Source organism: Gallinula chloropus (genome assembly GCF_964237585.1).
Source record: "Gallinula chloropus genome assembly, chromosome: 1".
NCBI classification, from domain to species: Eukaryota; Metazoa; Chordata; class Aves; order Gruiformes; family Rallidae; genus Gallinula; species Gallinula chloropus.
In genome coordinates, this window is record NC_140085.1 from 31,220,013 (window position 1) to 31,247,534 (window position 27,522).

Below are 27,522 nucleotides of genomic sequence, written 5' to 3' on the forward strand. Positions count from 1 at the left end.
ACCACATTCATGTTTCATGGGGTAATTGGATACTGCATGGAAGCCAACATAACAGGATGCTCTTCCTGAGCAAATGAAAAATTATCAGCTGGAAACTAACAGGACAACTTGTGTGTTCCTGAATATCGAGAGGACCAAAACCCTGGGTTGCAAGGTAACCCTCAGTCAATTTCTCAAACACAGACTGCAAATCATCAACAGAAATAATCCTCTTGGAGCAAGACAGACCTTTTCCTAACTGAAAGGAACACTAATGAGAGAAGTGAATGCAGATCCTACAACATACATTGCACATGTTAAAATACACAGAGGCTGCATAAAAACTCACTTGCACACTTGTTTACACATCCCTAACCTGGATAATGCAGCAGAAGGGTACTGGTAGGCGCAAAGTGCTATATCCAGCACCACAGAAGAAGGTACTGAAGGTCCTATAGTCTTTCCTTTGAAGCTGCAAAACAGAGCCAAATTGTTCATTTTCACACTTTTACCAAAAACTTGCATTGATAAAGAAGCTGGGGGGAGGGGAAGCTGTTTGGAACTACTACTCAAACAAAAATTCACCTCAGAATCCCACCACCATCTGTTGCGATTTACAGCAGAGATGTATTTTAAACCACACGATCCCCCGAGGCACGCTGCTTCTCTATGCTGCTGCTCTCACAGGCCCCTCTCCTACAATTCAGAGAATTCTGCCTTGAGTAGCAGGAACACAGAGCTACGTCCCAGGGGCTTAAACAAAATGGAAGATACATATCTTCCCATATCTGCTAAAGTCAGAGAGCAAGTCAGCATTTTGCAAGCTCTGCTACTGCCCCGATGTTGCTGTTTCCCCCTGGGCTTGAGGCATGCAGGGGGGATATGAAGGAGCATTAACTTTTCCTGAACTCTGGTGAAGAAAGCAGCCATGTATCAGGACAGTGCTCTCCAAGCAGCTGCCAGCAGGTCAGAAGGGCAATGTACAGCACACAGAGTGAACTGAAAAACCACCCTCATGATGGCAGCTACAGCAAGACAGACAGACAATGCCCAAAGCCTCTCCCACAGCAGGAAGGGGAGTGGAAGTCTCTTCAGCAGCTTCCCTGCAGGAAAGGCTTCTCCAGCTGCATCTTGTTTCTACCAGCATAGCTCTGAAGGACATCTTGTAGTGACTTGCAGAGCAATCAGCTCTTTGCCCATCTCCTCAGAGCAGATCTGGAGAAGCCAGAAAGCCCAAGTGCAGGTGGCTCAACAGGTGATGGGGCTGCACTGATGCAGTAGAGAAGCCAAAGCTCCTGCAAATTCATCTGGCTGAAAATAAAACAGTGGTGTCCTACACAGATCTTCTGAAAGATAGACTCCACAAATCTAAATTAGCTGTTTGTCTCAGAAGAGGAGGGGTTAGAAAGAAAGCACAAATCATAATCTCATATATCTCACAGGGATTAAGACAGAAACATTGGCATTTTGGGAAAAGAAGCAGCTACTGAAAGTAAATAGTCAGGGCAGCAAGTACCAGCACGGAGGGCAGGCAAGTAGCTGTTATCTGCTGTAGGAGGTACTGAGGATCAAAGAGCAGGGAGGAGATTAAAGGGCTGAGATGGAAACACCCACTCAACCCAGGCTGAGTCAGTACAACGGCATGGGAGAGACCAGGGAGAGCTGGAGGCCTGGTGTAAGAGGGAGTCCTGCTACACCCACACAAACATGAACAAAGAACCAGCTGAGGTAGGACTGGGGAAGAGCAACCAGTAAGAGATAAAGTGACTGGTGTGAATGGAAGGCAAACAGCCACTGCTCCAACATCACAAGCACACTCATGGTGCTGGGCAGCATCAGCATCAGGGTACTCTTTGGACACGGCAAAGGTCCACCGTATCAAACAAAACCACCTTCTAGCAAAGTGCCTCTATGCACAGGGGAGGGAACACTCCAAAGCAGCAGTCAGGAAGCCATTTATATTGTATCCCATCCCAGGATACTTCTCTTCAACTCAGGTTAAGGATTTGCTATGGAAGGCCAGGAAACTGAGAGCTACACCTCTGGCTTCCAGCTTTCTGGAATCCAACCCCATCACAAGGAGGACTCTGGCTTGGTTTCCAGCTTACCCTGCTGTCTGGTTTAGCGTAACAAATGTGCTTTGATCTCCCTGAAGCAGCTGCTGCTGTCTTCCTGCCCTACCTGGGCCAGCCTCAGAGGGCACAGAAGAAGGTATGCTATAGTAGCCTGGCCTGTAAAAACATCACTTCAATCCTCCCTTCTTTAAAAGTTGCTATTCACACTGCACAGAAATGGAAATAAAGAAGAGCTGACTGCAACTGCACAGCAGACTGACAAGTCAAGTAGCTTTGTATAAAGTTAACTGTGTAAACTGTGGTGGGTTAACCCTCACTGGAGGCCATGTGCTCACTCAAACCACTCTATCCCCCCCCCTCCTCACAGGGGAGAGGAGATACAATGAAAGGCTTTTGCGTAGAGAAAGACAGGGAGAGATCATTCAGCAATTACCATCACAGGCAAAACAGACCCAACACAGAATAAAATACATCTAATTTATTACCCAATCAAAACAGATTAGGATACTAAGAAACAAACCCAAATCTTAAAATCACCTACCCCAATCCCTCCTTCTTCCCAGCCTCAACTTTATTCCCAATTTCTCTCCCTCCTACCCCCAGGCAGCACAGGGGGGCAGGGAATTGGGGGCTGGGGTCAGTTCATCACAAGTTGTCCCTGCTGCTCCTTCCTCCTCAGGTGGAGGACTCCTCACACTCTTCCCCTGCTCCAGCATGGGATCCCTCCCACCCAGGATAGTCCTCCATTAACTCCTCCAACGTGAGCCCTTCCCACAGGGGCTTCAGTTCTTCATGAACTGCTCCAGCATGGCTTCCACGGGGTACAGACCCTGAGGAACAGACTGCTCCAGTGCAGTCCCCCATAGGGTCACAAGTCTTGCCAACAAACCTGCTCCAGCACGAGCCCCTCTCTCCATAGGCTGCAGATCCTGCCAAGAGCTTGCTCCAGCATGGGCTTCCCATGGGGTCACAGCCTCCTTTGGCTGCCTCCACCTGCTTCAGCATGGGGGTATCCATAGACTGCAGAGGTGGGATCTCTACTCCCCATCATCTTCCATGGGCTGCAGGGGGACAAGCCTACTTCACCATGGTCTTCTCCAGGGGCTGCAGGGGAATCTCTGCTCTGGTACCTTGAGCACTTCACCTCCCACCCCTCCTTCACCAACCTTGGTGTCCCCCAGCCCCGCTACCAAAACATTGCCACACAAACCCAAAACAAAAATAAAAGGAAAACTGGAAGCAAGTACAGCTTGGTGACCAAGTTACCAGAAAGAACAGCAAAGTTGTCTGCTGCTCACTGACAGAGGTGAGCCTGTCACTCCTTGCTCTGAAAGCCAAGGTAAAAAGTAGCACTTCACTTTGACAAGGAAAGAGTCAAAGGGATTTAAAGTGCCTGTGAAAGGGAATGGAAAGCTGATTCCTCCCCTACAGAGATGCACTTTAATTCACACAGTGTCCTAAATACCTGGAAGCAGGCATCACTTCTAGCACGTGCACACTGTGTCTAGGGATATGGTTTAGCACAGGACCAGAACGGTTGGACTCTATTTTAAAGGTCTTTTCCAGCCTTGCAATTCAGTGATACTAAATGTCTCAGGGGAAACTTCAGGGTGACACCAACTAGCATCAAATTAAAGCTTGACAAGTCAAAACCAAAGTTGTTCCTGTTGCTACACGTGAAGCAGGCTTCTAAAAGCACTGCTGACAAGTCCATTTTGTTTAATAGTACCTGTGGCAACAGCTAGGCCATTTGAGGAAGTGTTTACAAAATATAAGCTAAATACTGTGCTGAATTCGAGGCTTACAGAACTCAAGGGCTTTTTCCAAATTACCCTTCGTTTCAATGCCGCATTCAACAGGTCAGAATCTGGAAAGGCTTTCCTGAACTTCCAACAGCTTGAAACCTGATTTCTCTCACCTGTCAAGTGCTCGGAGTGGTCATCAACTTCTTCTGAAGGCATAGGAGGAGAGCCATCAGTCCCAATAAGGAAAAATCCTTTAAACCTTTCCATAAGGCAAACCAGTAACAACAAAACACAGTGAAGTCCAAAAGGGCTATGAATTTGAAGTTAAGCTTAAAGACAAGGCTAAGGATTAATACCAGTGCATATCTGCAATAACACTGAAAACACCTCTCTCATCACTTGCTGTCAGCCTGATGTCTGTGCATACTTCATATTTCCCAAAATGTATTTAAACTAGCTTTGGAAGACAGACTCAGTGTGTGTACTAATGACTTCTGCATAGTGTAAATGACCTGCTGACAGGTATCTTAAGTACTGAGCAATGAATAGTTAGATTTCAACAATGAAATAAGGTTTCTTTGTGATTTGCTGTCATTTGCAGCGGCAAAAATGAACTACAGATATATGGAAACAGACTACAGGGTAGTTTTGCTTTGGGTTTTCATGCTTTAAAATAAAAAGCTCTGACTAGCAAAGAGAGAAGATGGAGAGCACTTAGAGGAATTGTTTAGAAGACGACAAATGCTTCGAAGGACCTACTAGGTATGTATCAGAGTATCAATTCAGACTTGCAGTGGAAGTTACTTCTGGAAAAAAAGACACTTGAAGCTGTGCATCCAATTTAAGATTTCCCAAGAGCAAGTAATTCAAAATTGCACCTATCATTTATTTTCTTAATGCTCAAGACTTACAAGCAGTAGGTAGCACTACACAGTGCAGCACATCGCTTCAAACCACCTTTAAGAAAGAAATTTGACTTTTTTGAAGTTATATAGTTAATTCCCTACCATGGGGAGCTGGGAGGAGAATGTGGGCAGAGGCAGGGCGTGAACAGTCAACAAATGAAACAGAGACCAACAGAAGTCAACTCCATGTTCTGACACAGCTGGTACCAAGCAACTGTCAGTAAGCTCTGCTGAGCCTAAATCAGCTCCTCCAGACACCAAAGCATCCCTTCAGCATATGTCACTGCAAAGAACTACAGTGTAGGATTTAGCTCACGCATTGCAAAACTCTCCACACCCCAATGGGCCTTCTCACATCCCAGGCATCTTGCCTGGCAAGGCTGCAGCCCCACGTGCAGACATACTCTTTTCTGCTGGCAAACTCAAGTGGCCCCACTCCCTTTTTTTTTTTTCTTCCCCCTAAATGAGTCATCTTACTGGAGTTCCCTGATATTACATATTGCAGCCCCACCAAAAGCTGTATTGGCAGAAGTGAGGGATAGAATGAACTAGCATTACAACGGGCCACACAGCCACCAATTCATATCACACCATGCCTTTAAAGGTTTTTGTTTGCTCCCTAGAGCAAACACTGAAGCATTATCACTTAGACTTGGTCAAACATGAGCCTTAGGTTTTCCTAGGTGGTGTGACACAACCCAGCAACTTGCTGCCCTGAAGGACAAATGGGGCATTTCACTCCTCTTCCCTACAGTTGTGAGGTCTAGCCTTCTCCCTGGCTCTCAGATTCTATTCAGTCCCTTGGTGAGGGCAACTCAGTTCACTAACCTGACAGAAAACTAAGCTCAGCTACCAAAACAAGGTCCAAGCAGTACAGGAGACAGTGCATGAACAGAGCATGTAAGATTTTTCAGCAGTTAAGTGGCTTTACCTGGTTGGCAACTTCCTGACCCATTCACACCATGCAACCCACATGTCCTGTAACAAGGTGTCTGGGATGTGGGTTGGTTGCTTCTTAAAAGAAATTAAAGGCACTTCCATGCAAAACTGGATACACACCCTACTTTTCACTGGAAGCCTTCACATTTCCCTTTGAAGACTATTATCTAAGCAAATCAGTGAGGTAAAAACTCAGTATGTTCAAGTTGAAATCTCAGGCTCTGGACCCATCAGATCGAGAAAGGAATTCAGACTCCAGCCATACTGGTGTGGGTTTTGAAAGAAGTTTTGATAACCACCAGTGAAGCCATTCTGATAGTACATCACACTGAGTAGAGATGCAGAATTTTTTCCTTCCAGGTTTTATTCAATTCTTCTCAACTTCAGAGAGCCTGAAGGACTCTAAGCGTAGCTCTAGTAGAAGAGTACAACAGACATCAGAACTAGAGCTGCCTGTCTCATCAACAGGAGGCAACTCAAGGGCTTAATGATGTGGAAGGCGACACCAGCTGCAGAAGCCTCTGTGCATGGACAATCCTCCTCCAGACTTGCAAGCCCCAAACAGCAGGAGAACTTGTTAACTAGTGACACCAGAGCTGTTAGGCATGGCTAAGCAGACAACCGACAGCCTTCGAAATCCAGCAAGCACCTTCAAACTTGGAAACATCCAGCCCAGTCGGATTTTTTTCAGCAGGGCCTAATGGACAACCTCCCAAGTTACTTCTGCACCTCAGCAAAGTCTGTGAGGTTTGCCCACTCTCATCCATAGTATTTGTGTAGCCTGAGGACACATTTCCTCTGCAACCAAAAGGAACTGTCATCTCTCCAGCAAGGGCCAGCTGTGATGTCTGGTAGATAAGCACCATTCAAATTTTGACTTGGGGCCTGCAGTGAAGAGAACTGGTATGGGAAAACACTACTTGAGATGACACAAATCACCATGTGCCCTTTATGATCCTTCAGGGTCACTGTTTCATGTGTTCCAAGTTTTTCACACACTCAGCTATACACTTAAAGAGTTTAAGCATAATCACACATGTCTAGGAGTTGACTAATTAACATTAAAAACAACTGCTGCTGGAAACAAATCATGGGAAATGCTTATCCAGAGAGTATGTTAAAACTATACAACTGCAAATATCACACTGTCCCTCCACGCTCAGAAGTAGTATTTCCTTTATTAAACTTCTTAAACATTAAGTCTGATTAGGAAGTTTCCTACTGTGCTTCACATATTTCCCTACGAATTGTTTGTTTATAATGCATCCCACAGAATGAACCAGCTTCCTTTAAAGCATCGAAGTCATCTTAGGCAGTTGACAGATGGGAAAGGAGACATGGCTATAAAAGGCAGGCATGTAGAAGATACTTAAATTCAGTCTGACAGCAAACTTAAATATTCTATTATTTTATTCAAAATTACTTTCCTGCTTTCAGTAATTTTTACTGAAACTACAAATACTCCAGCTTTCTTCAGCTGCCTCTCAGTTTACTGAAACCCTGGAGTAAAAATAAAGAAAGAATTTAACATGCTTCCTATCAACTTGCTAAGGATAAACATGAGTCATTTGCATGATCCAGCTAAGGCATGTAATCAGCCACCTACAATAACAAAGAACTCAGAAGGAATCCCTTTTTTTCTGAAGGTGGAAGTAGTAAAAGCAGCAAAGAGTGGAAAAAAATAACATCCTTTGGTCTAATGTATCTATCAGACAGGACTAAACCCTACAGCATACATGTGGGGTTTCATGCACTTCAACATGAAAATTTTTTTCCCCTTCTGAATTTCAAGTGATTGCATCAAATGAAAGGACATTTTGTATATTTGCTTAGAAACCACAACATCCTCAACCTTGTCCCTCTTACATCAATTGCTGGGTTTAAAAAAAAAAAGTTAAAGCTTATTTGGGTCAGCTAATTGCACAGATCAAGACATGCTGTTCCCTTTGCTTTATTCTAGAAAAAATTGAGGTGATTAGATTGGAGACAGATTTGATCTGTTCTTCCTAACAAAGCATTTTCCACGGTTTGCTTCACCTGGAGGTAACTAGTCTGGTCAAGAGCCTTTCAGTCTTTGCCCTACACTGTGAAAGGGATCTACTCACAGACTTTTCACAAGGGGCATAGTGGGTTGTTCAGAGTGCTGATGAGGAACAGATTAAGTTTGTTTCTGCACAACTAAGTTTTTGGAACAAGCCACCTCGCTTCTAAAAATCATTCCTAAAAATCCCACTTGTCTTTGGAAGTTAATCACTAGTACCATGCAAAAGGTTTGTGCTGCAAGAGTTGAGGGAAGGAGCACACGGTGATTCTGGAGGAACCAAGGGAAGCCAATGCCCAGAGTGGAAAGCCAGATGTCTGCTTTAAAAGAATGCCGAATCCTTTGAGGTTTAGAAATTCATTAAAGATGTAACTGTCCGTTTTTATCTGAGTCTTGTGATAGAATGGTTAGTGGAAAGCAGGCATTCATACTCCTGCCAGATTCCCCAACAGGCCCGCTGCTAAGGACAACTAGCCCAGGGGTTTCCCAGCCAAAAAAGCCCTTTGAAAGAAGTCCTGCAGCACTTCATCCCAGCAGAGCAAGCACTGGGAGGCACAACTGGGGGATGGGAAGGAAGCTGGAGTTTCTACCACTCCAAAGGGGAAGGGGGTAAAGGGATAAAAACCTCTGTACTGCAATAAATACACAAAAGCCCAGGGAAAAGGTAATGCCAAGTCTCCTTCATGGGGAGCAGCCACAGACCAATCCTGTCCTGAGTTAAAAGCAGACTGCCTTCTCTAACTGGGCAGACCCCAGACTGTTTAAGGCAAGACCTGACCTACGCCAAGCCACTTCGTATTAGAGTAAACACACATAGGATGCTTACTCTTCTCTAGATAAACACAGAGCTGACAACAGCACAGCCTCAGTCTGCAGGGATGGACACAAACCATTTCCCTTCCCCATGCTCAGCACTCACGGGGTGCCACCACAACAGAGGGAAAGCAGAGGAAGGGGGGCTGGAGGTGCAGGCCAGAACAGAAACGTAGAACAATGCCTCTGCTGTAGTCCCTGCTGTAAGAGAGGCCAAGTTGCTGCAGGCCATACAAACACAGCCCTATTTACCCAACTTTTCAAAACTTCCAGGTCCTCCTTTGTTTAAAAAAAAAAAAAAAAAAAGTGCAAGGCTGTTTTAAAAACATTTTCTGACTCAAGTGACCCAAGGTCAGGGACAGCATCAGTTCCATTTAATACTGGAAATTTTTACAGTAGCCTCTGAAAGAGCAACAAAAACCCCTGAGTGGTTTGCATGCAGAGGAACTAGTTGAGCCTGGTTTGCTGTGGTCTTACGTACAGTCCCCTTATAAACGAAACTGCACAAGACTTTCCCATGGATGGTGACCAAGGGGCAAGTTGTGATTGAAGTTCTTGTCCCCTGTATGGATTACAGGTTTTGAGTGGATGCCCTGATGCCCCAAAAGGCATCTTCTCCCACTGCTTTCTTCCGTTTGGCCAGAGCACTGGCAGGGCCCCTCTGCAAAACCCGCTCACAGCTTAACTAGAGGCCCATAAAAGCTCCAGTGCCTGCACGTCTCCATCCCTTTGAGAGAACCAGCCAACCTATCACCTAAGCTGGGGAGAAGGAATAGGGAGACTGCAAGAGCTTCCCCAGGCACCAGCCCAGGGGTCTGCAGAAATACTACACATCTCTTATGCCACATGACTCAGGGCAATGAAAAGGGAGTTTAAAAGTTTCAGAAGTTTCACTCTGGTAACAGTAGCAGCACCTTTGAAGTACCTACATTAGCAAGGTGGACATAAAAGCACACAGCAAAAAATCCTCCTGCACTTCTGTGAATGGCACAAGTATTCAAATAAAACCAGAAGACATCTTATTTTGCCCAGAGAATTAATTTTTCCTCCAGAGAGAAATGTAAGGTGACAGGTCACCTTGAAAATAAGCCACGTCATTAGCACAGAACATTTTCAAATTAAAAAGTAAAGAGACACCATCAAGGTTCAAGGCAAAAGAACAGTCTAGCACTGAAGAACAGGACCTCCTTGGAAGGAGAGCTTTGATTACATATCCTCTGCAGCACAGCAAAGGTGGAGGGGAGGAAGAAAGAATCTGAAGTGGGACACAGAGCTATAATCGCCCGGGCATTTGCTAAGTAGGTCTGTGTATTCTGTTGTGCAGAAGAAAAAAAAAAAAATCAAGAGATAAGCACTTCAGACTGCACAGGGCTTGGACACCTTCCCAGAATTCAGGTCATAAGCAAAGACTCTCGTAAGCAATGAGGGGTGCCAGAGCAAACACTTCATGCAACTGGTCTGTGTTTGCCTGTCTAGCCAAAAATTAAATGATGCACTTTTCCTTTTCATTGGCAAACATGCAGCATGAAACTACAGCAGCATTAGAATTTTCAGTCTCTCACCCACTTTCACACAGTATCACTGTATGTCAACACCCAAGTTTTAAATACTGTTAAATACTTCATCTACTCTGATGTGCTAAAAACGTTTCCTACATTTATTTTCAAATAAGTTCTCTAGAGAAGAGCTAAAGCATCCAGAAGCCTCCTGGAGAGTGTCAGCTGGATTTCCAGCACTGATAAAATGAGCTCAAAAATGAGACTCAGAAACTACACCTAAAGTATATTCCCTTCAAACTGAGAAGGAAGTCAAGGGACTAGCATTGGGCTGTGGTCGCTAGACTTCAGCCTGGACAAACTTTTAACAGTCTGTCAAGTATCAGCAGCCATCCTCCAAGAGAACAGCAGCCCAAAAGGAGTGATTTACAGTTAATAATTACCCAACATACCCGTCTTTAGAAGTCGAGTTGCTTAATGGCTGTCTGATAAGCAGTATTGATAAACACGATTTGAAAAGCATTTGCATGCAGCCAGGTATTGTTCTGTGACCTCTTCAGGCATCACAGCCAGGAAGCCAGAGGTTTACAAGAACACAGAAAATACCGAAGGTTGAATTGATGGTATCAGCTCAAAGCCAGTCCAGCCAGCCCTGACAAAGAAAACAACACAGGCAGTGGAGGAAAAGTTGACAAAAACACCCCTCGCACCTTTCCCACACACCTTATGAGATCAGCACAAGCTGCTCTCATAAGCAGCACTGTTTGCATGACACCAACAGTTCCTTCCAGATCAGGTCACACCACTCATCTTCAGAGCTTCCACCGACACACCAGGTGCAGTGCCACAACATACACCACCACCTTCACTGCGCCGGGACACCAGCCCCCCGAGGTTAACTACCCACAGCATCCCGCTTCTGCTCCAGCTCCCAGTGGGACCTGCCTCAGCCACCCTTCTCCTTGCTCTTCAGCTCTCTGAATTCCTCTCACACAGGAGATGGGGCCCAGCACACCACCTGCCAGGCTTCCCATCAACTACAGGGTTCATAACCTCTTCTGAGCCACAGCAACCCTTGCCCACACCTAAGTCTACCCAGGGCTCATTCCTTCTTTCCAGGCGGCTTGGTCACACAGATGCCTCATCACCCACCTGGTTCATCATGGAGCTCTCTGGAGAGCAAGGAGAGCAGCCTTTCCCCCCCAAGGCACTGGTAGCACCCCCATGTCCCAGCCTCTCCCTTGTTAGTGCTGGCACACAGCACTGGGGAAGAGCCCACTGCCAGCAGAGGCTCAGCTGCATAGCCACACAAGCAGGCTCGGGGCACACACCAGGCTCTTAACTCTGCTCACATCACCCCTGTTTCTCAGGGTCAATGTTTTACCTCTTCACATGGTTGCTGCACAAAGAGAAGCTCTGAGCCAAGACAGGCAAGTTGAAAGAGAGGCCAAGTAATTTCTCCATGTCTCCTCTCCCTGACAAGGCCATGCCGAGTGTCCCCAGAGGGATGTGTGCACTCACACATTCTGATGGCTGCTGATGGCCATGGCTCCACTTTTCAGCTCTCAACAAGACAAGGGACTTAGGAATTAATTTCAAAGGAATATTGGAGCGGGTCCAGAGAAGGACCATGATGAGAGGGCTGGAGCACCTCTCCTAGGAAGACAGGCTGAGAGAATTGGGCTTGTTCAGCCTGGAAAAGAGAAGGCTCAGGGGAGGCCTTATAGCAGCCTTCCAGTATCTGAAGGGGCCTACAGGAAAGCTGGGGAAGGACTGTTTGTAAGGGCATGTTGGGAAGTTGGACTAGATGACCTTTAAAGGTCCCTTCCAACTTCACGCATTCTATGATTACTAACTGGCAAAACCAAAATTCATTGTACCTAAACCTAAACATTTACACTAATTTCTCAGCACCCCACTGCACTGCATTTATTTAAGGGTTGAGTTCAGAGACTCTGATAAAAAGGGAGTGCCTTCAAACTGCCAAATGCTTTCCAGGCCTCAGCAACATCAGGGCTTTGGTCCTTCAGCTCCTGCTGGTGCTACTCAGCCTGCTGCTACCAGCCATCCATGCTTGTTCCCTGTTTAACAGAGTACCCAAAGCAGATTCACACCTTTTGAAGAGAAAGATCTAAGAGAACACGGAAGGGAGGATACATCATCTTGTACAATAAAACCAGTCAAGGTAAGGCACTAGATCCAATCTGCCAAATAATGAGGTACACCTTTTGTGGTTTTGTTTGCGTTGAGTTTGTTGGGTTTAGGTTTCTTTTTTTTTTTTTTACACTTGATATTTTTCTTATATTAATAGCATGCACAGCTCTGCTATTTACCATGGTTATGACTGTATTAGTACCTTACTTGTTTGCATGCTAGTCTGCTTTTCATCACTGGGGGGAGGGTGGGGGTGGAAGAGCAGTGATTGTCCAGATGCTTATAAAGTGATGCTCTCCCTCTTTGCAATGAGCAAAGTCAGTCATTTGAACAGTCAGGTGTCAAGATGCTCAAGTGTTCCCATTCCATGATCAGGGAAAGGCAGGAGGACTGCACAGCCAGTCTTGTCTCATTCCAGTGGTCCAAAGGCAGAGCAAGACCTCCTGCAAAGAGAAGCTACCTTTTCTCTTGCTGTACCGTCTCCTTCACCTGCATTCTCCATCTTCCATTCAGTGAAAGACACTTTCTTCTCAAGCAGTCCCAGTATCCAAAAAGCCATTTATACTTACACTTGTAATTGTCATGCCATAACCAATAAGCACAAAAAGACACTGAAGTACAACCATGGACAAGGTTGATTACAGCAACAATTACCACAGGCACAGTTTCATCTGGGAAACTTCATCAGAAGTGGCACAAAAAAATGCTGATGATATGTTTGTCACACAGATTAATAAATCCCTTCCAACCTTCTCTTAAAACAGGCAATTAAGGGACCTTACCTGCAGCTTTAAAAAGCAAAGGACTATGACTCCATCTCCATTCACACGCTCACACTTGCAGTGAGAAGCTCTCCTAACTGCTTGAGACTCAAGATGGTCAAGGAACAGGAAAGAGTGCAGTTACCTTTTGGTGTGGCATAAAATTTAAATGTTTAAAATAGCAACTTCAACTTCATTCTCTAAATGGATCAACTGGCCTGTTAAACCTGTTACAGGGAACAATTAAGGGAGGGTTCTACAGCCACAGAAAATACGAAGACTAGAAATACATAAATGTATGTGCTTTTAAAATCAGGGATCTGTGAGTAAATCCAAGGTTTGCATTGCAATCCTGTTTCCTGCACTACTTCGTCAGGTACTAAAGCACAAAACATTTTTTCCCTTCAGCAAGCTATACTGCTTTCTCCTTGGCTTACTCATTAAAAAAGGACAAATCATAACAGCACAAACAAAAGCACCAGACTTTCCCACCTTCCGCTTACCTTTAGCATCTCTACCCAAGTGTTAAGGCACATCTTCACTGCACCATCTACTGAGACTCTTCTTCGGGAAGCAGAACTCCACAAGGTAAACCAAGCCCAGACTGAGCTTCTTGAGGTCCCACCCTCCCTGTCAGCCTCCCCACCTTGCATATTCCTCCATCCACCCTAGCACCAGAACTCCTCTTGCAATGACACAGAAGATCTGCTTCAAGAAAGGCATCTGCCAAAAAAACCAACTTAATTAAACTGAAGCTCCAGTGGAACCACACCCTCTGCCCAAGGAACAACAGCCATGCTCTGTATCAGCCTTAGACCTGCAGCATCCACCTTGGAGATGTGTGGCTGTTACAGGGCACAACTAATAGAGGTAGGATGACCTGCTCCATGATAACCTTTTTGTATTCTACCTTGTGAGATGTCACTTTTCCCTTGTGGTTCATAAAATTAGTCTAGGAGACTGGAAACCTGGCTGTGCTTGGCACCCTCTACAGAATGTCCAGACCATGTCAGACTTATCCTTTGATACAAGTTACATCCAGTGAACCAACCTGTGTTTAATGTTTAGGTTACCATGCTTTCACCAAAATGTTCTGTATACATGCTTCAACAGAAGTTGAATATGGTGAAGTTATGAACCCAAATGAAAACACCACCTACCTATTTGCAGGTAACCAGTGTGGATCAGCAATCCAATAACTAACACAGATAACTTATACCAGAGTTAGAAGACTTCTTTGTGACTGTGCAGTCATGAAACCACAAACACAAAGAAGGAACAGAGCAAGCACAGCCCGAGGAAGTACGTCAGAATCACAGAATGGTTTGGGTTGGAAGGGAACTGAAAGGCCCACCTAGTTCCAACCCTCTGCCACAGGCAGGGACACCCTCCACTAGCCCAGGCTGCCCAAAGCTCCATCCAGCCTGGCCTTGAACACTGTCAGGGAGGGGGCAGCCACAGCTCCTCTGGGCAGCCTGTGCCAGGGCCTCACCACCCTCACAGGAAACGTTTCTTCCTAATATATAATCCAAATCTCCCCTCATTCAGCATAAAGCTGTTGCCTCTCATGCTATCACTACCTGCCCTTGTAAACAGCCGCTCCGTCAGGCCCCCTTCCAGTACTATAAGGCTGCAATAAAGGTCTCCCTTAAGCCTTCTCTTCCCCAGGCTAAACAAGGCAACTTTTCTCAGCCTGCCTTCATAGGAGAGGTGCTTCAGCCCTTGGATCATCTTCATGACCCTCCTTTGGAGCTGCTCCAGCAGGTCCATGTCTGTCTTGTACTGGAACCCCCAGACTTGGACATAGGTATGGTCTAGTGAGAACAGAGGGCGCAGAGTCACCTCCCTCGAGCTGGTCACACTCGACTCAACCAGGACATGGTTGGCTTTCTGTGCTGCCAGCTTACTTTGCTGGCTGATGTTGAGCTCCTCATCCACCAACACCCCAAGGCCTCCTCAGGGCTGCTCTCAATCCATTTTTCGCCCAGCCTATAGTTGTGCTTGGGAGCTTCACACGGGTTCACCTCTCAAGCCTGTCAAGGTCTCTCTGGACAGCATCCCCTCCTCCTGATACACAGCTGAAAGAGAATGGGATCCAACTCCAGCAAAGCTTCAGCAGGACATCCCTGTCACATCTGAAGCTTTTTCATGTGCCCTTGTTGGGAACAGTTTGGATTTCTCAGAGAATAGCACTGAGGTTCATTTGGCAGCATCTACTGAAGGGACAGGCAAGAATCAAAAAGGATCTCTGGAAATAATTCCTTCCCACACCCTGGGAATGGCACCACATTTCTAATGACAATTTCTAATTTCACATTTCTAACGTTTCTTAGCACAGTGTAATGCTTCATATCTACAAGATAATGAAATACCAATGCCAGCACTAACCACAATGCTTCTATAATCCTTATAAATAAATACTCCTTACAATAAATATATTACAATACTTCTCTACTACTTTGTTTCCAGTGTGATCACTACTGAATGTGAAAGTCCTTTTGAAATGTTTTCCCTGAATCTTCCAGCTCTACCTGGAAGATGAAAACATACAGGTTATTACTTGTCTGAGGTTAAATCCTGACACACAGCATGAAGATCTCATCTTGAATTCTCCACAGTGTTTTCACAACTAGATAGTGTAGTAAAAGGTTTTATTACTTTTTACAAGATCCTCCCAGCTTTGGCTATACAGGTCTAGCTACAACCAAATTTATCTTAATGCAGGACCCTTCATTAAAATTCGGGGGGGGGGGGGAGGGGGGGGAGAAAAAAACAAGGGTGGAATACTAACTATGTGCTTCAACAAGCTGCTTCTGGAGCTGTTTTAAGCTATAACTCACTAAAAGAAATCTGCCATCAGATTTGGCTTTTAAAAAGAGAAGATGCTAAGCGACTATTTTCATAGAACATGACATGTTATTGTCTTATGAGGCAAACACTTACTGCACTAATGGTCTGTTATCATCACAACTCAAAACCACATCTTCGTATTCCAGTGGTAACTTCAAAACCGCCCCAGGGAGGAAGTCACCAAATCATTAAAATAAAACATGCTTTGAAGAATATTTGGGGGTCTGTATTTAGGGGTGGGGAGAGATGTGCCTTGTAATTATTTTTAATTAAATCAGCTGTGAGTTTTAAAGTTCAGAGTATTAGAAACTGCTTTGATGTTTCACTTCACAGAATATCAACCTTCTAGCACAGTATAAACAATCATGTTCCCCCATCTTGAGATAAGCTTCACATGATGCAAACATGTAACTGAATCAAAAGCAGCTGTCAACTTAGACAAATCCATCAACTCTGTAAAACAAAATAACCTGTGATGTAACTTAACCATTTTTGCCCATGACTGTGCAAACACATGGTGTAAGCAGAAGACATTTAGAAAGATAAAGGCATTCTGTAACTTCTGTTCTTCTGTTTAAATCCCTTGACATTTGTATTAGGGGATATCTTAACACTTCAGTCCTGGGAGAAACAACAAAATAACAGTCTGGATATCTGAAACATCAAAAGTCTTTCTATAACCATCATAGCAGAGGTCTTCACTAGAAGAGTCCCTGAAGTCCCTGCAAGCAGGACCACCTTTTCCAGAGTACCATGTTAAGAGAAAACCCCCTACGTATTTACTGGGATTCAGCTCAGCAGGTGCAACACACTCCACCCAAAAGCTTCCATGCCCACTGGAACCAAGGACACCCAACAGGAACAAGCCAAAACAAGAGGGTGCCATCAGTAACTTCACCAAGTGAAAACACGCTTCACCGGTTCATCTCAGACACGTGAACACAAAGCTGCGGGAGGACGGGGGACACGGGACAGGACACATGAGGATGACAGGGACCTGGAAGTGTTGGTGACAAAACACAGGATTATCCTAACAGGAACTTCACTGTAATTCAGCAATCAAAGACAATCAAGCCAATCTGCATGACACCACCTTCGGTGTTTCCAGCCACTTACCAGGATTTTCTGACATCTGAGCATTTCTATAGGGTTATTGTTTTACAAACAGCAGGTTCGTTCTTACTCAGAACCCGAGAAAGGTGCGTATCAGGAATTATTTCCATTGTGCTTTAACACAAACCTGCTGTCACAGCACCGAGGTAACCAGAACTGCCCTACTTGGTTTAATAAACCAAAGAAGAAATCCCAAGGGAATATCCTCGACTAGCAAGACAGCCACTTTGCATTTGGCAACAATCAATTTAAGAACCATCACTGGTTTCCATCCTCACCTAAATACCAGGCAATTATTTGGGATAGCGTTATGTGATCAGGTCGGAGTGGAGGGAACTGTCTGCACTGTATGCTGGCTAACTGGCACCCAGCCTAACTCAGAATGTCAAAGTCTCACTGTGAGTACACGAGCTGTCTGCTTCATTTTACAGCAGATTAAGAATTCAGGCCAGAGTAACAAAAAGCCAGAGACCCTATAGCCAAATCCACCTCACAGTCCCCTTTCACGCAGCCCTGAGCTAGGGATACAGGCGTTCTCCCTACTCTTTGGTAAGTCTGCTGTCTTTTCTCAAGGTAAAAACCCTGTAACTTCCAGCACAGGATTAAAACTCTTGTAGAAAATATTTTCTTTAGCACATTTTAATTAAAATGCAGTGTGTGTAGGCAACTTGAATTTTATTTTGCCAACTTTGTATTTAAAAAAAGAAAAGAACACAGTAAAGATATAAAGCAAGGGACCTAAAGTTCAGAGAAGTGTTCAGCTGACCATGTGGATCCACTAATACCGTTTTTCAAGTTCTATGAAAACAAACTTGTTCCCACAAAGACCAAACCAGACCCCAAAGCAATACTCTGCAGCGGAGAGAGAGAATGTTGAGAAGGTATTTAGATTTGTCAGCGATTCTGCTATAAACCCCAGCAGTGCAAGTCAGTCTCAGCCTAAGGGGAGAAGGAAGAGTAGTTTGTACCAAACAAATAAAACAGGTTCTCATGTGGACAGGACCTTGAATTAAAAAGGAGGAAAAAAATGCATCATTCTATACATGAATAATTCTTTACATGCTGTCAGTCACAAAGCCCAAAGCAGCAAACTTAAGAAAGGCAACTCTATGGAGTTAATACAACTTTATATTCAACGAGAACAGAAAGATGCAGTTGAAAACAACATGATGATCTAATTCAGAGGGTTATCTGAGTGATGTCCAGAAGCACTGGCTGTCTCCTCAGACTGCAAGATCTAGAAGCACTAGGCTCTTACTGCTAGGCCAACCGAAAAGATTGGTAGAACAATTCAATGACATTTTAAGCCACTTCTCCAGTGAAAAAACTACACTGTATTAGCTATTAGAAAGTGATAGCCCAGTCTTTGAACTCCACAGTAGTCCCACTTCCTAAGAATATTCTATCTAGCTACTGAGAATCCATTCACTTAGATCCTGAGATCCACTTACTGGGCTAACAGCAGCTAAATGCTTTTCATTACAGCAAGAGATGATTAAGAGTCCTGTCATTAGTCATCAACCCACATGACATATTGTTTGGAGGAGAAAGGTGCACCTTTAATTCAACAATTTAAGGATCTCTGAATATCAAGTTAAAATACACCCAGGATTTGTTTTTCTTTTTTTTAACCTGACCTGATAACTCACGCAAAATTATAAGCTGTCCTTTATATTTTACATCAAAATTAGCTTACAAAGATTTAGAAGGTTAAATACAGAAACCAGGATTCTGGAGTTACAAAACTACAGTTTATGTGGGCACTGCCTAAGAAAAGTAACGCTGTTCTAAGTTGGGCTCCACACAAACTGGGAGCATCATGACCAGAGAAAGATTTCTTTAATGAAAGATTAAGCTCTCCTTAATGAAGTGGGCTTCACTTGTTCTGATTCCATGGGAGTCCAATTACTGTTCACATCAGGTTGTCTGCACAAGCGATGTTCCTCTGACTCTGCCTGGTATTCGTCCAGCAGCAGCAGTGATTGTACGCGGGTACCCAGGGCAGCAGCTGCTCTGATCATCAACTCCTGATCATGAAGCAGGAGCCATCACACCCATGTAGCTTTTGGATCATAGGCACTCCTGCTGATGGAAATGGGAAGCTTACATGTTTCACAGTGGATTAAAATTAACTTTTCTCCTGCTTATGTTTCTGTTCCTTCGTCTTCAACACTAACCTAGCCTGATGGATCCAGAATACTTCTGCAGAAGCTCTCTCACCTCACTGCCTTCCAGAGCTACACACACATCAACAAAAAGGGGGTGGAGGGGAGAAATGCGATGGGACAGGACAACCAACACTGACTACACTGAGCCTCCAGCCTGGACTATGGACTTTGCTGTCATCTTTAGGCACGGCTTTTTGGTCACTTGTCACACATCAGCTTTGTTACTACCGGCAAGACAAACAGAGATGAAAAAAGGTTTGGGTGGGTTTTTTTCCCCCTTCACTTCATAAAGGGCAACACACGACACACGTCTACATCTACTCCACAGTATCACTGCACACATCAATAACAAACTAAAAATCATAATATAGCAGTTCAATTTACATTTATCATGAAAAAACTGCACTGGCTCTTACACTGATCTCAAAAACAGCATTAAGCCTTGAACTTACTCAGGTCAGACATCAGGACAAACAAAGCAGGACAATTCTCCCATTACACAACACACAACCACCACACTCTTAGTCTTTTGAGCAGTGCCAAAGAATATGCCCATTTCTGCACACATAAGCACTGTGGGTCATGCTGAAATCCCTGGTGCAGCAGCTAGAGTTTATACAGCTTTACCAGATGATTCTCAGATGAACCGTGAAGATATTTTGCAATGAAATTACTAGTTCTGAACAAAATTACTTCCATAATCTCAGCTTTTGTACCTATAAATGAACACGCTAAATCAAGCTGCTGGTAGACGAACAGCAAGATGAGCAGGTTTGCTCCTGAGAAGCAGAATTCTTCAGAAAAAAGCAAAAAGAAAAATAACGTTCTAAATAAAACTTCTAAACTCTCAAGTTTACAGGCTATTGGGATCCTAGGGCAAACTATGTATAAGTGACTGAGAGCAAGTCCCCTATAGTGTAAGAGTTATGAGTTAGGTTCCTGATGGGTTAAAGTCACTAAGATACTTTTGAAGTATTCAAAATTCAATGTCCCAAATGTCTCCTCAAGAGGGAGGAGCCAAATCACAGGATCCCCTGCTCCAGTGGAAAGGAGATTAAGCACTCTGTTATTAAGCAAGCCATCATCCTCAGTTAGAGCAGAATTTGACCTTCAGTTTTTATTATTACTGAGTAGGCTTTAAAGAGATCAACCATATCAGCTGAGGACTGCAAACACAAGATACAGGGACTATGTGCTACGCGAAGTACAGCATTGTTAGATTGCACATCCACGCCCATGATCACACATCGGATCAATTAGAAGACAGAACACAAGATGGGCAGTCCTAATTATGGACAACAGAGATAGCTACAAAAGATGACAGGAAACTGCCTTTGTAATTTGCCCCTACTGTATTACTGCACGTGATTTCCAAAAAAGAAACACACTTGCAACCTGTGTTTTCCACAATTACTTTGTGGGTAGAGAACGAGACTGAGAAGATGACAACCAGCACACCGAGTACTCCGACGCACCCAACACCAACACCTGATGCTCCCTCTAAGAGGCAGACAGACCACGGCTGCTTTTACTATTATTTTGAGCACAGCAGAGATTCCTCTGTACAGAGGAACACAAATTCCTCCCCAGCACACAGAGAGATGAGTAACTGGAAAGTGATCTTAATTGCTACATAAATCACATGTGGCTACTTCACACAGCCAAATGCATAGGAAGCACTCTCCTCAAAGCTGTCTGCAGTACTTCATCAACCTCCCAGATGAGCCAGCATGCCAAAACCAAAACGAAAGCAGCAGTTACTCATCCCAAGTCAATTCATACCTGTCTGCAGAAACGTGCAGGCTTTGTTACAGGCACCTAAACCCACACACACAAAAGCTTGATGATCATGCAGTCAGGTAAGCGCTGCACTGAAACCAGGGGTGATGACAGCACACTCTGCTAGCTTCAGTCCCACCACGTCATGGCCCTGAGGTCTGTGGGACATACTGGTTCAAAAAGCATTCCTGAATGTTGGCACCAAAAGCTACAAATCTTCCAATGTATGTGTGTATATACGTACAAATTTCTTTTTTTAACTGTGTGTATATAAATACCTACTGAAGCCCCCCACCATTTCTACCTGTGAGGAAAGTGCTGCACAGACTGAACAGCTGGGCCTGGCATGCAGCCTGCAGAAGTCCCCATGGCCTTAGCTGCCCTGGCCGTGAGGGGAGCTGAACGATGGAGACCTGTCATTCCCACTTCACTCTTCCTGACACGTTGCTTGGCTTGGCTCACTAATACAGAGTCACAGGCAAACGCTGCATTACAGATCTGCCACTTCATCTGAAATCCTCTGTTAATCGGTTTATTTGCAACTGTTAATCCAACACTGGTGCCGGTGGCTTTTCAAAGAAAAGAAAAGGGGCGGGGGGATGAACTGTAGTATCTGTACTTACTTTAGGTTTTTCTTCTTGATTTTGCTCTTGTGGTGGCTAAATGTGAGCAAGAGCCTCTTCCAAAATGGTTATTCCAATACTGTTCTTACACACTTACTGTTCTACAGTTGAAATAAGAGATCTGAAAACAGGGTACCAAATTTTCTCCTTCCTTAAGGAACTGTGTATAAGTTCTTTTAAATTTATTTAGTGTATTCAGACAACCCCGAACTCAGCTGCTCCACAGACCACTTCCCTGAATTCACCAGACTTCAGCTAAAACAAAACTCCTTGTGTCTGCATATCTACTCACACATGCCTAAAGAAGCCTAAGTTTGAATGTTCTGGATCAGAAGGCTATAGGTGCCCAGTACTTTCCAATTTCAGCACAAGTCCAAAGCTCCAACAGTTCTGCCCATCTGCCTCTGCACTTAAAGCCACAGGGTTATCCCAACTCAATTACCTTACCTGAACTACAAAACACCCATACGTACTAGGTACTCCTGATCTTACCAGAGAAAAGTCTAACTATTCTACTCCACTCAGGCAAATGAAAGTTGGGTTTTTCCCCCCAAAAAAAAATAAAAAAAAAGAAAACCACCCCAGCGTTTATCTAGTGATATTCAAACAAGTGTCACTAACAAAGCTAGCAACACACTGCTGGTACTCCAGAAGTTTACACTAACAGGGAAAATTTAAATTGATTCTAAGAATTAAGTGTGGTGATAAAGCCACAGCAACCAGCATCCTCTGCACAGAGCATAAATCCCATCTCACCCCCAGAGCCTGTCAGACACCAGAAGGGGACTCGGTTCACCCCAAAATCAGCCACCATGCTCTTTCCTGCAAGCCACTGATGCACACATGCCATGTCAAGCACCCCAAGAGAAAAGCAAGGCAGAAACACAAAATAAGGACCACTAGTTTACTCCAACAATGATGTGAGCTTAAAATAGACACAATCTCTACTCCACTCATTCCTTCTACTCTTAACTTTCAAGTATTTTAGTTGTGACAATGTTTATCCCATAATATTCACCAACTGCCAAATGGATTTTAAAAAAAAGAATGAAACACTACTGGATATTTTTAGCTTTTTTTTTTTTTAAATAAGTTTCATGACTACACGTCAAACACAAACCTAAACTTTTTGGCTCCAGAGCAAGCCTATAATTAGAAAACTCATTTGTTCTGGAAGTCAGGAGAGCCATTTTCCCTAGGGAACGTTACTGAAAGGAAACCCAGGAAGAGATGTAATGGCCAAACAACGTGGAACTTATTAATAACGGACACTAGTAACACAAAGCCATCCTAACTAGACTTGAGTAGTTACAAATTGTATTTTAGCCCCAGAAACATTTTGCTCCCCAAAAAGTGCTTTTTTTTTTTTGTTTCTCTTCCTCTCAATGAAATGCCCCAATCCAGTGCAAATTAACGTGGAACAGACATAAAAAAGGGCTTCTGCACGCAGAATATTATCTACCTTTTTTTCCCCCCTACACACACGCTTCTGCCAGTTCCTTTATTTAAAAAGAAAAATCAAGCTACACCTTTCCCTGCCAACCTCCCCTCCTGCAGTGGAATGAACCACGGCTGGTTACCTTGCCAGGACTAGTAATGGATGAGACTTTCACCCCCTGCCTTCTGCCTCTCCCCTTCATACCTCCTCTGCTCTCTTACATCCATCCGCTTCACATTTCCAGCTTGTTCATGCATTTCCTTTCCCACCCCCGTTACCACACCTGCAAATTCCACTGACACGCAGAAAAGAGAGACACAAAGATGTCATGGCAGGGGGCACCGGGCACAGGAAAAGGAACTAAGACAGCAGCTCTAAAAGACCGAGACCAGTAAGAGGAAGAGAGAGAGAAACCAGGCGTCAGATGGGGAAGGACCAGTGTTGACAGGCAGTGAGCAGGTCCCTGGGTGCAGGAGAAAAGTGTGCATTTCTGGAAGCTGCCAACGGAAGCAAATGCATTTTTCCTGCGAGCACTTTGACAGGGCCCTATATGAAATGCTGAAAAACAGAATGTAAACACACAGCTGCTTTTTTCTTCATGGAGAAGAGCAACATCTGCGTGTCAACCTCCCCACCTCCAAGCTCTTACACGCCAGACATCACGCAGAGCCCTCTCACATTTTGTGGAGCAAGCCATTCCCAATTCAGATGAATACAAGCTGTAGGGTTTTTGCCGCCCTCTCACAGCTGGGATCCATGATCCCCACAGCACCACTGGCTTCTGCAGCAAGGTGTCCCCTCTCAGAGGTCCCTCTGTGTACGGAGGGAGAGAGACAGAACAGGTCTCTGACACGTGGAAGGGCAGCGCAGAAGACACATGCAGGAAGGTGCACATGCCTCCTACACATGGCAGGGCTTGCAGGAGCAGGTATGACTGTTTTCACTTTTCCTGGAAGGATGGGGGTGGGTGGGCAGAAAGTGGGAGAGAAAGGGGGTCAGCTTCCAAAAGTTGGCAAAATATCTTAGTTTGGTATTTCTCTCTACAGGGAATGGACAGTTTCCAAAAGCTTGATCAGAAGCACAGGCCTTATCTTGCAGAAGCCTATGCACATGAATAGCTTCACTTCACATGAGTAGTCACACTGGCAGGACAAAAATATTTACAGTTCCTCCTTTTTCATTTATTAAATAAGTAATTGCAAACACAAAACAGGGCCATGCTGAGCTTAATCTAGCCTCTGATACTTGAATTCTGTAACAGCCAGAGAAGCTAAGAAACCTTAAAGGTAAACTTTCATGAGCAACACCACAGCACTAGGCAACCTGCATTTTATGCCCATTGACCTCAGATTTAAGTATATCTTCCTTACAAAAATCACACTGGGGCCATTGCTCAACCCCAAAACACTGCCTGTCATATGCTGTTAATGGGGTTTATGCTTCAATTATTTTTTTTAAAGCAGTATAGAAAGAGGAAGAGACAAACTTTAACCACTCTGCAGAACAGGAAAAACCCAAAGGTACCATTGCAAGATTTTTACATCAAAATTCGCATCTATTCACTATTCCTGCCTGAGCCACAGAAACTTAGGTGCATAAGTAAGCCCATCCCTGCCCCATTAAATGGAAGCCATTCAATTTCCCTCTTTCCCCCCTCTTTTCTTTGAAAAATCCATAAAAAATTGCTAGCCCTGGATTCCTCTGGGGGCACAGCTGCAAGCCAAACACTCCAACCTACTTCTTCCCTGCCAGAAAAGGGACAGAAGGAGCTAAGACTGAGGGATAAAAGTCATTGCCAGCACGTAAGTCTTTTACGACAAAAGAAAATTAATCTGCCAGCAGAACTTAGTATCTGTACTGTTGAGAAAGACACAGAAACAATAACTAACGGCTCCTCTCTTTTCCCTTCGCTCAAGGGGACATAGTATGCATTTTTTGACTAAACCTCAAACACAAACCAAAAGTAACATCCTCATCCCTACAAAGAGGCTCATTATGATTGTTATTGCTGGAAGGGGAAACTAACTCTTACTGGCCACATGACTGTTGAAATCGACATTCAGCATTGTTTGGGGATAGTTTTTTTTCTTCCCTCTGTAACTCAACAGCTCAGAGCAACTGGTAATAACTTTGTGACTGGAAATATTAGCCGAGCATTTCTGATCCTGCAGAGTCAGCAATACAGATGAATTTGTTCCAGGCTACTAAATACATACTTAAGCATGTGCCCTGCAGCACCTCACTGCAGTATTCTTTTGGGAAACACTACTAGAGTGTAATAGCAAATTTTAGGTGGGCTTCCCCCTCCCAATCTGCATTAACATCCCATACAGCTATTTACATACTAGGACAATTTAGTACTTACGCAGCTAGTACTCAGTTACACAACTCATACAACAGCATAATGAAGGCACACGTATGTTTTTAGGCTCTGTATCACGACATGTCACAGTACAACAGCTATGCACAGCCTGACAGCAGCGAGGGGTCTGTTCACACAGCACCATCACGCCACGGCCCTCCTCCATGCAAGCCAGGTGGCAGCCAACACCAGCCAAGTAAGCCAGAAGGTGAAGTTCAAAGTCCCATCATTCACTGCCCACAGCCGTTCCTCTAGGCCACACTGTGCTGCAGAAAGCCAACCTTGGCTCCTGTTTCTTCAAGGTTGTCCAACTGTCACACCCCATTTGCCATACACTTAAAACTTAAGCCCTCCAACTGCCCCTCAGGAAACTCCTGCTCCTATTTGAGGAAGTGCACAGAGTTTCCTTGAGCTTCAGCTTCCCCTGCAAAGTTTGGCAATGAGCCTGGGCACACCTTCTCCCCACAACCCAGCTCAGGCACCTTATGTCAATAGGCTGGGATCAGCTTCTTATCAGGTCGCGGCTGCTTCACCAGGGTACTTCTCCAGCTCCACGATGGACTGGAGGGCACCTGAGGTATCCAGGCTTTGAGACAAGGTTATCACTAGGTCTCCACAGCACTACTAAGACAGACACCCATGTCCAGTAGAGAAAAAACACCTCAAAGTTCTTAAAAAGAAGTGTACACGGAGCAGAGGGAAGCCACAGCCGCTGGTGGGAGCGGGGCATGAAGAGCCAGGTTAAACAAGACAGGCTCACTGGCTTATCGTTTCCAAAGATATGAGCCACCTCCAGAAAGCGATCCCGCGCTTTGGGAAGGGAAGAGCGAGAAGGGCAGGACAGCTCAGCTAGAGAAACATGACGTTTACCCTATATGGTTTAACGACCGCTCTGGATCAGTCAGAACTGTTCCATTCTGTATCCCTGATGCAAGTCTTGATCCTAGGAGAGAGGGGCTGGTTTTGCTATGGCAAGGGTTTACTTAACACACCAACACTTCTCACACTGCCTGCAGCCCTAGGGGTTCCTCCTCTGAGATTTCATTGCTGACTACAAAAGGGGTTGGATTGAGGTTTCTGCTTTGTTTTTCATCAGCTCTTCACTTCAAAGCCCACTTGCAGTCGACTTCCTGAGCTCTAATACTTAAAAAACTAAGATACTTAAACACTCCTGAGGGCCCTTCTCCGCCAAGAAAACAGCTGAAGAGGCTACCATTCATCTCCAAAGGAGCTCCGAGAGGGATGAAGAGGCAGACCCTGCCGCACCCCTGCGGAGACCTCCCCGCACACCCGGCAGCGGGGCTGATACCGGGGTTACTCACCACAGAAACATGTGATTCTGATCACATCCCCAGCCCGCCAGACTCGGGGGGAGGGCAGGGGGGTGTCCGCTTGCAGACCGGCTCCCACAGGCCGGCTCCCGAGCGGAGCACCCCAGCGGGGGGTTCCCGGAGCCCGCGCCGGGGTCCCCCTCGAAGCCCGGGGAGGGAAAGCCCTTCCCCGCCGCCGCCTCCTCCCCGCTCCGTCCCGGGGCCCCTTCGGGCGGGCGGCTCCCGCCGGCCCTTCCCTGTGAGGGAAGCGGACACGTGGAGGCCGAAGTCGGAGGGAGGGAGGGAGGCGGCTCGGCCCGGCAAGGACGAGGCCGCCCCTCAGCCCGGCGCACGGCACTTACTTGCGGGGCGGCTCGGGTCTTGCCCGGCGGCCTCCTGAAAAAGGAGGTGCGGGCTGTGAAGAAGAACTCCTCGGACTCCTCCTCCTCCAGGCTGCTGTAGCCGCTGCTCATGCTGCTGGTCCAGGTCATCGGCGACGGCAGCGGCTTCTAGTGCTGCTGGGGCCGGGCGGCGGAGAGCGCCGTCCCGGCCGCCGCATGAGGCCCCGCCGCTGCCGCTCCTCTCCCAGCGCCGGCGGGCCGGGGCGCAGGAGGAGGAGGAGCCGCTGCTCTGGCGGCTCCGCTCCCGCCCTCCCGTTCCCTTCCTGCCGCACAAGTTTACGCGGGCAGCGCCGCTCCGAGCCCCGCCAGGCGGCGACGCCTCCGCCCGCCCCGGGCAGCAGGTGAGGAGGCGGGGGCCTACCGACCACCAGCCCTGCCCAGCCCAGCCTCCCACCCCCGGGCCCCCAAACGCCGAGCGTAGAGTGAGCGGGGGACGTCCCGCCGGCGCGGCGAACCCAGCAGCTGGGTGCTGGACCCGACTACCGCGGCAGGGAGGGGGGAGGCGGAAGATCAAAGCACGGGCGCGGGCTGGAATTACTGACCCTCCTCCCCCTCATTAATTACAGGCAA

The 27,522-nt window shown here is 45.7% G+C and overlaps 1 protein-coding gene across 1 annotated transcript in view; it reads right to left on the reverse strand.

The window, feature by feature from the left end:
- Positions 1-27,132, reverse strand: part of RASSF3 (Ras association domain family member 3) — a 53,144-nt gene extending 26,012 nt beyond the window's left edge. The window contains exon 1 of the mRNA XM_084279890.1: positions 26,914-27,132. Coding sequence (XP_084136016.1) covers positions 26,914-27,042 — 129 coding nt within the window. The 5' untranslated portion in view covers positions 27,043-27,132. The remainder of the gene's footprint in view (positions 1-26,913) is intronic.
- Positions 27,133-27,522: the final 390 nt, after the last annotated feature.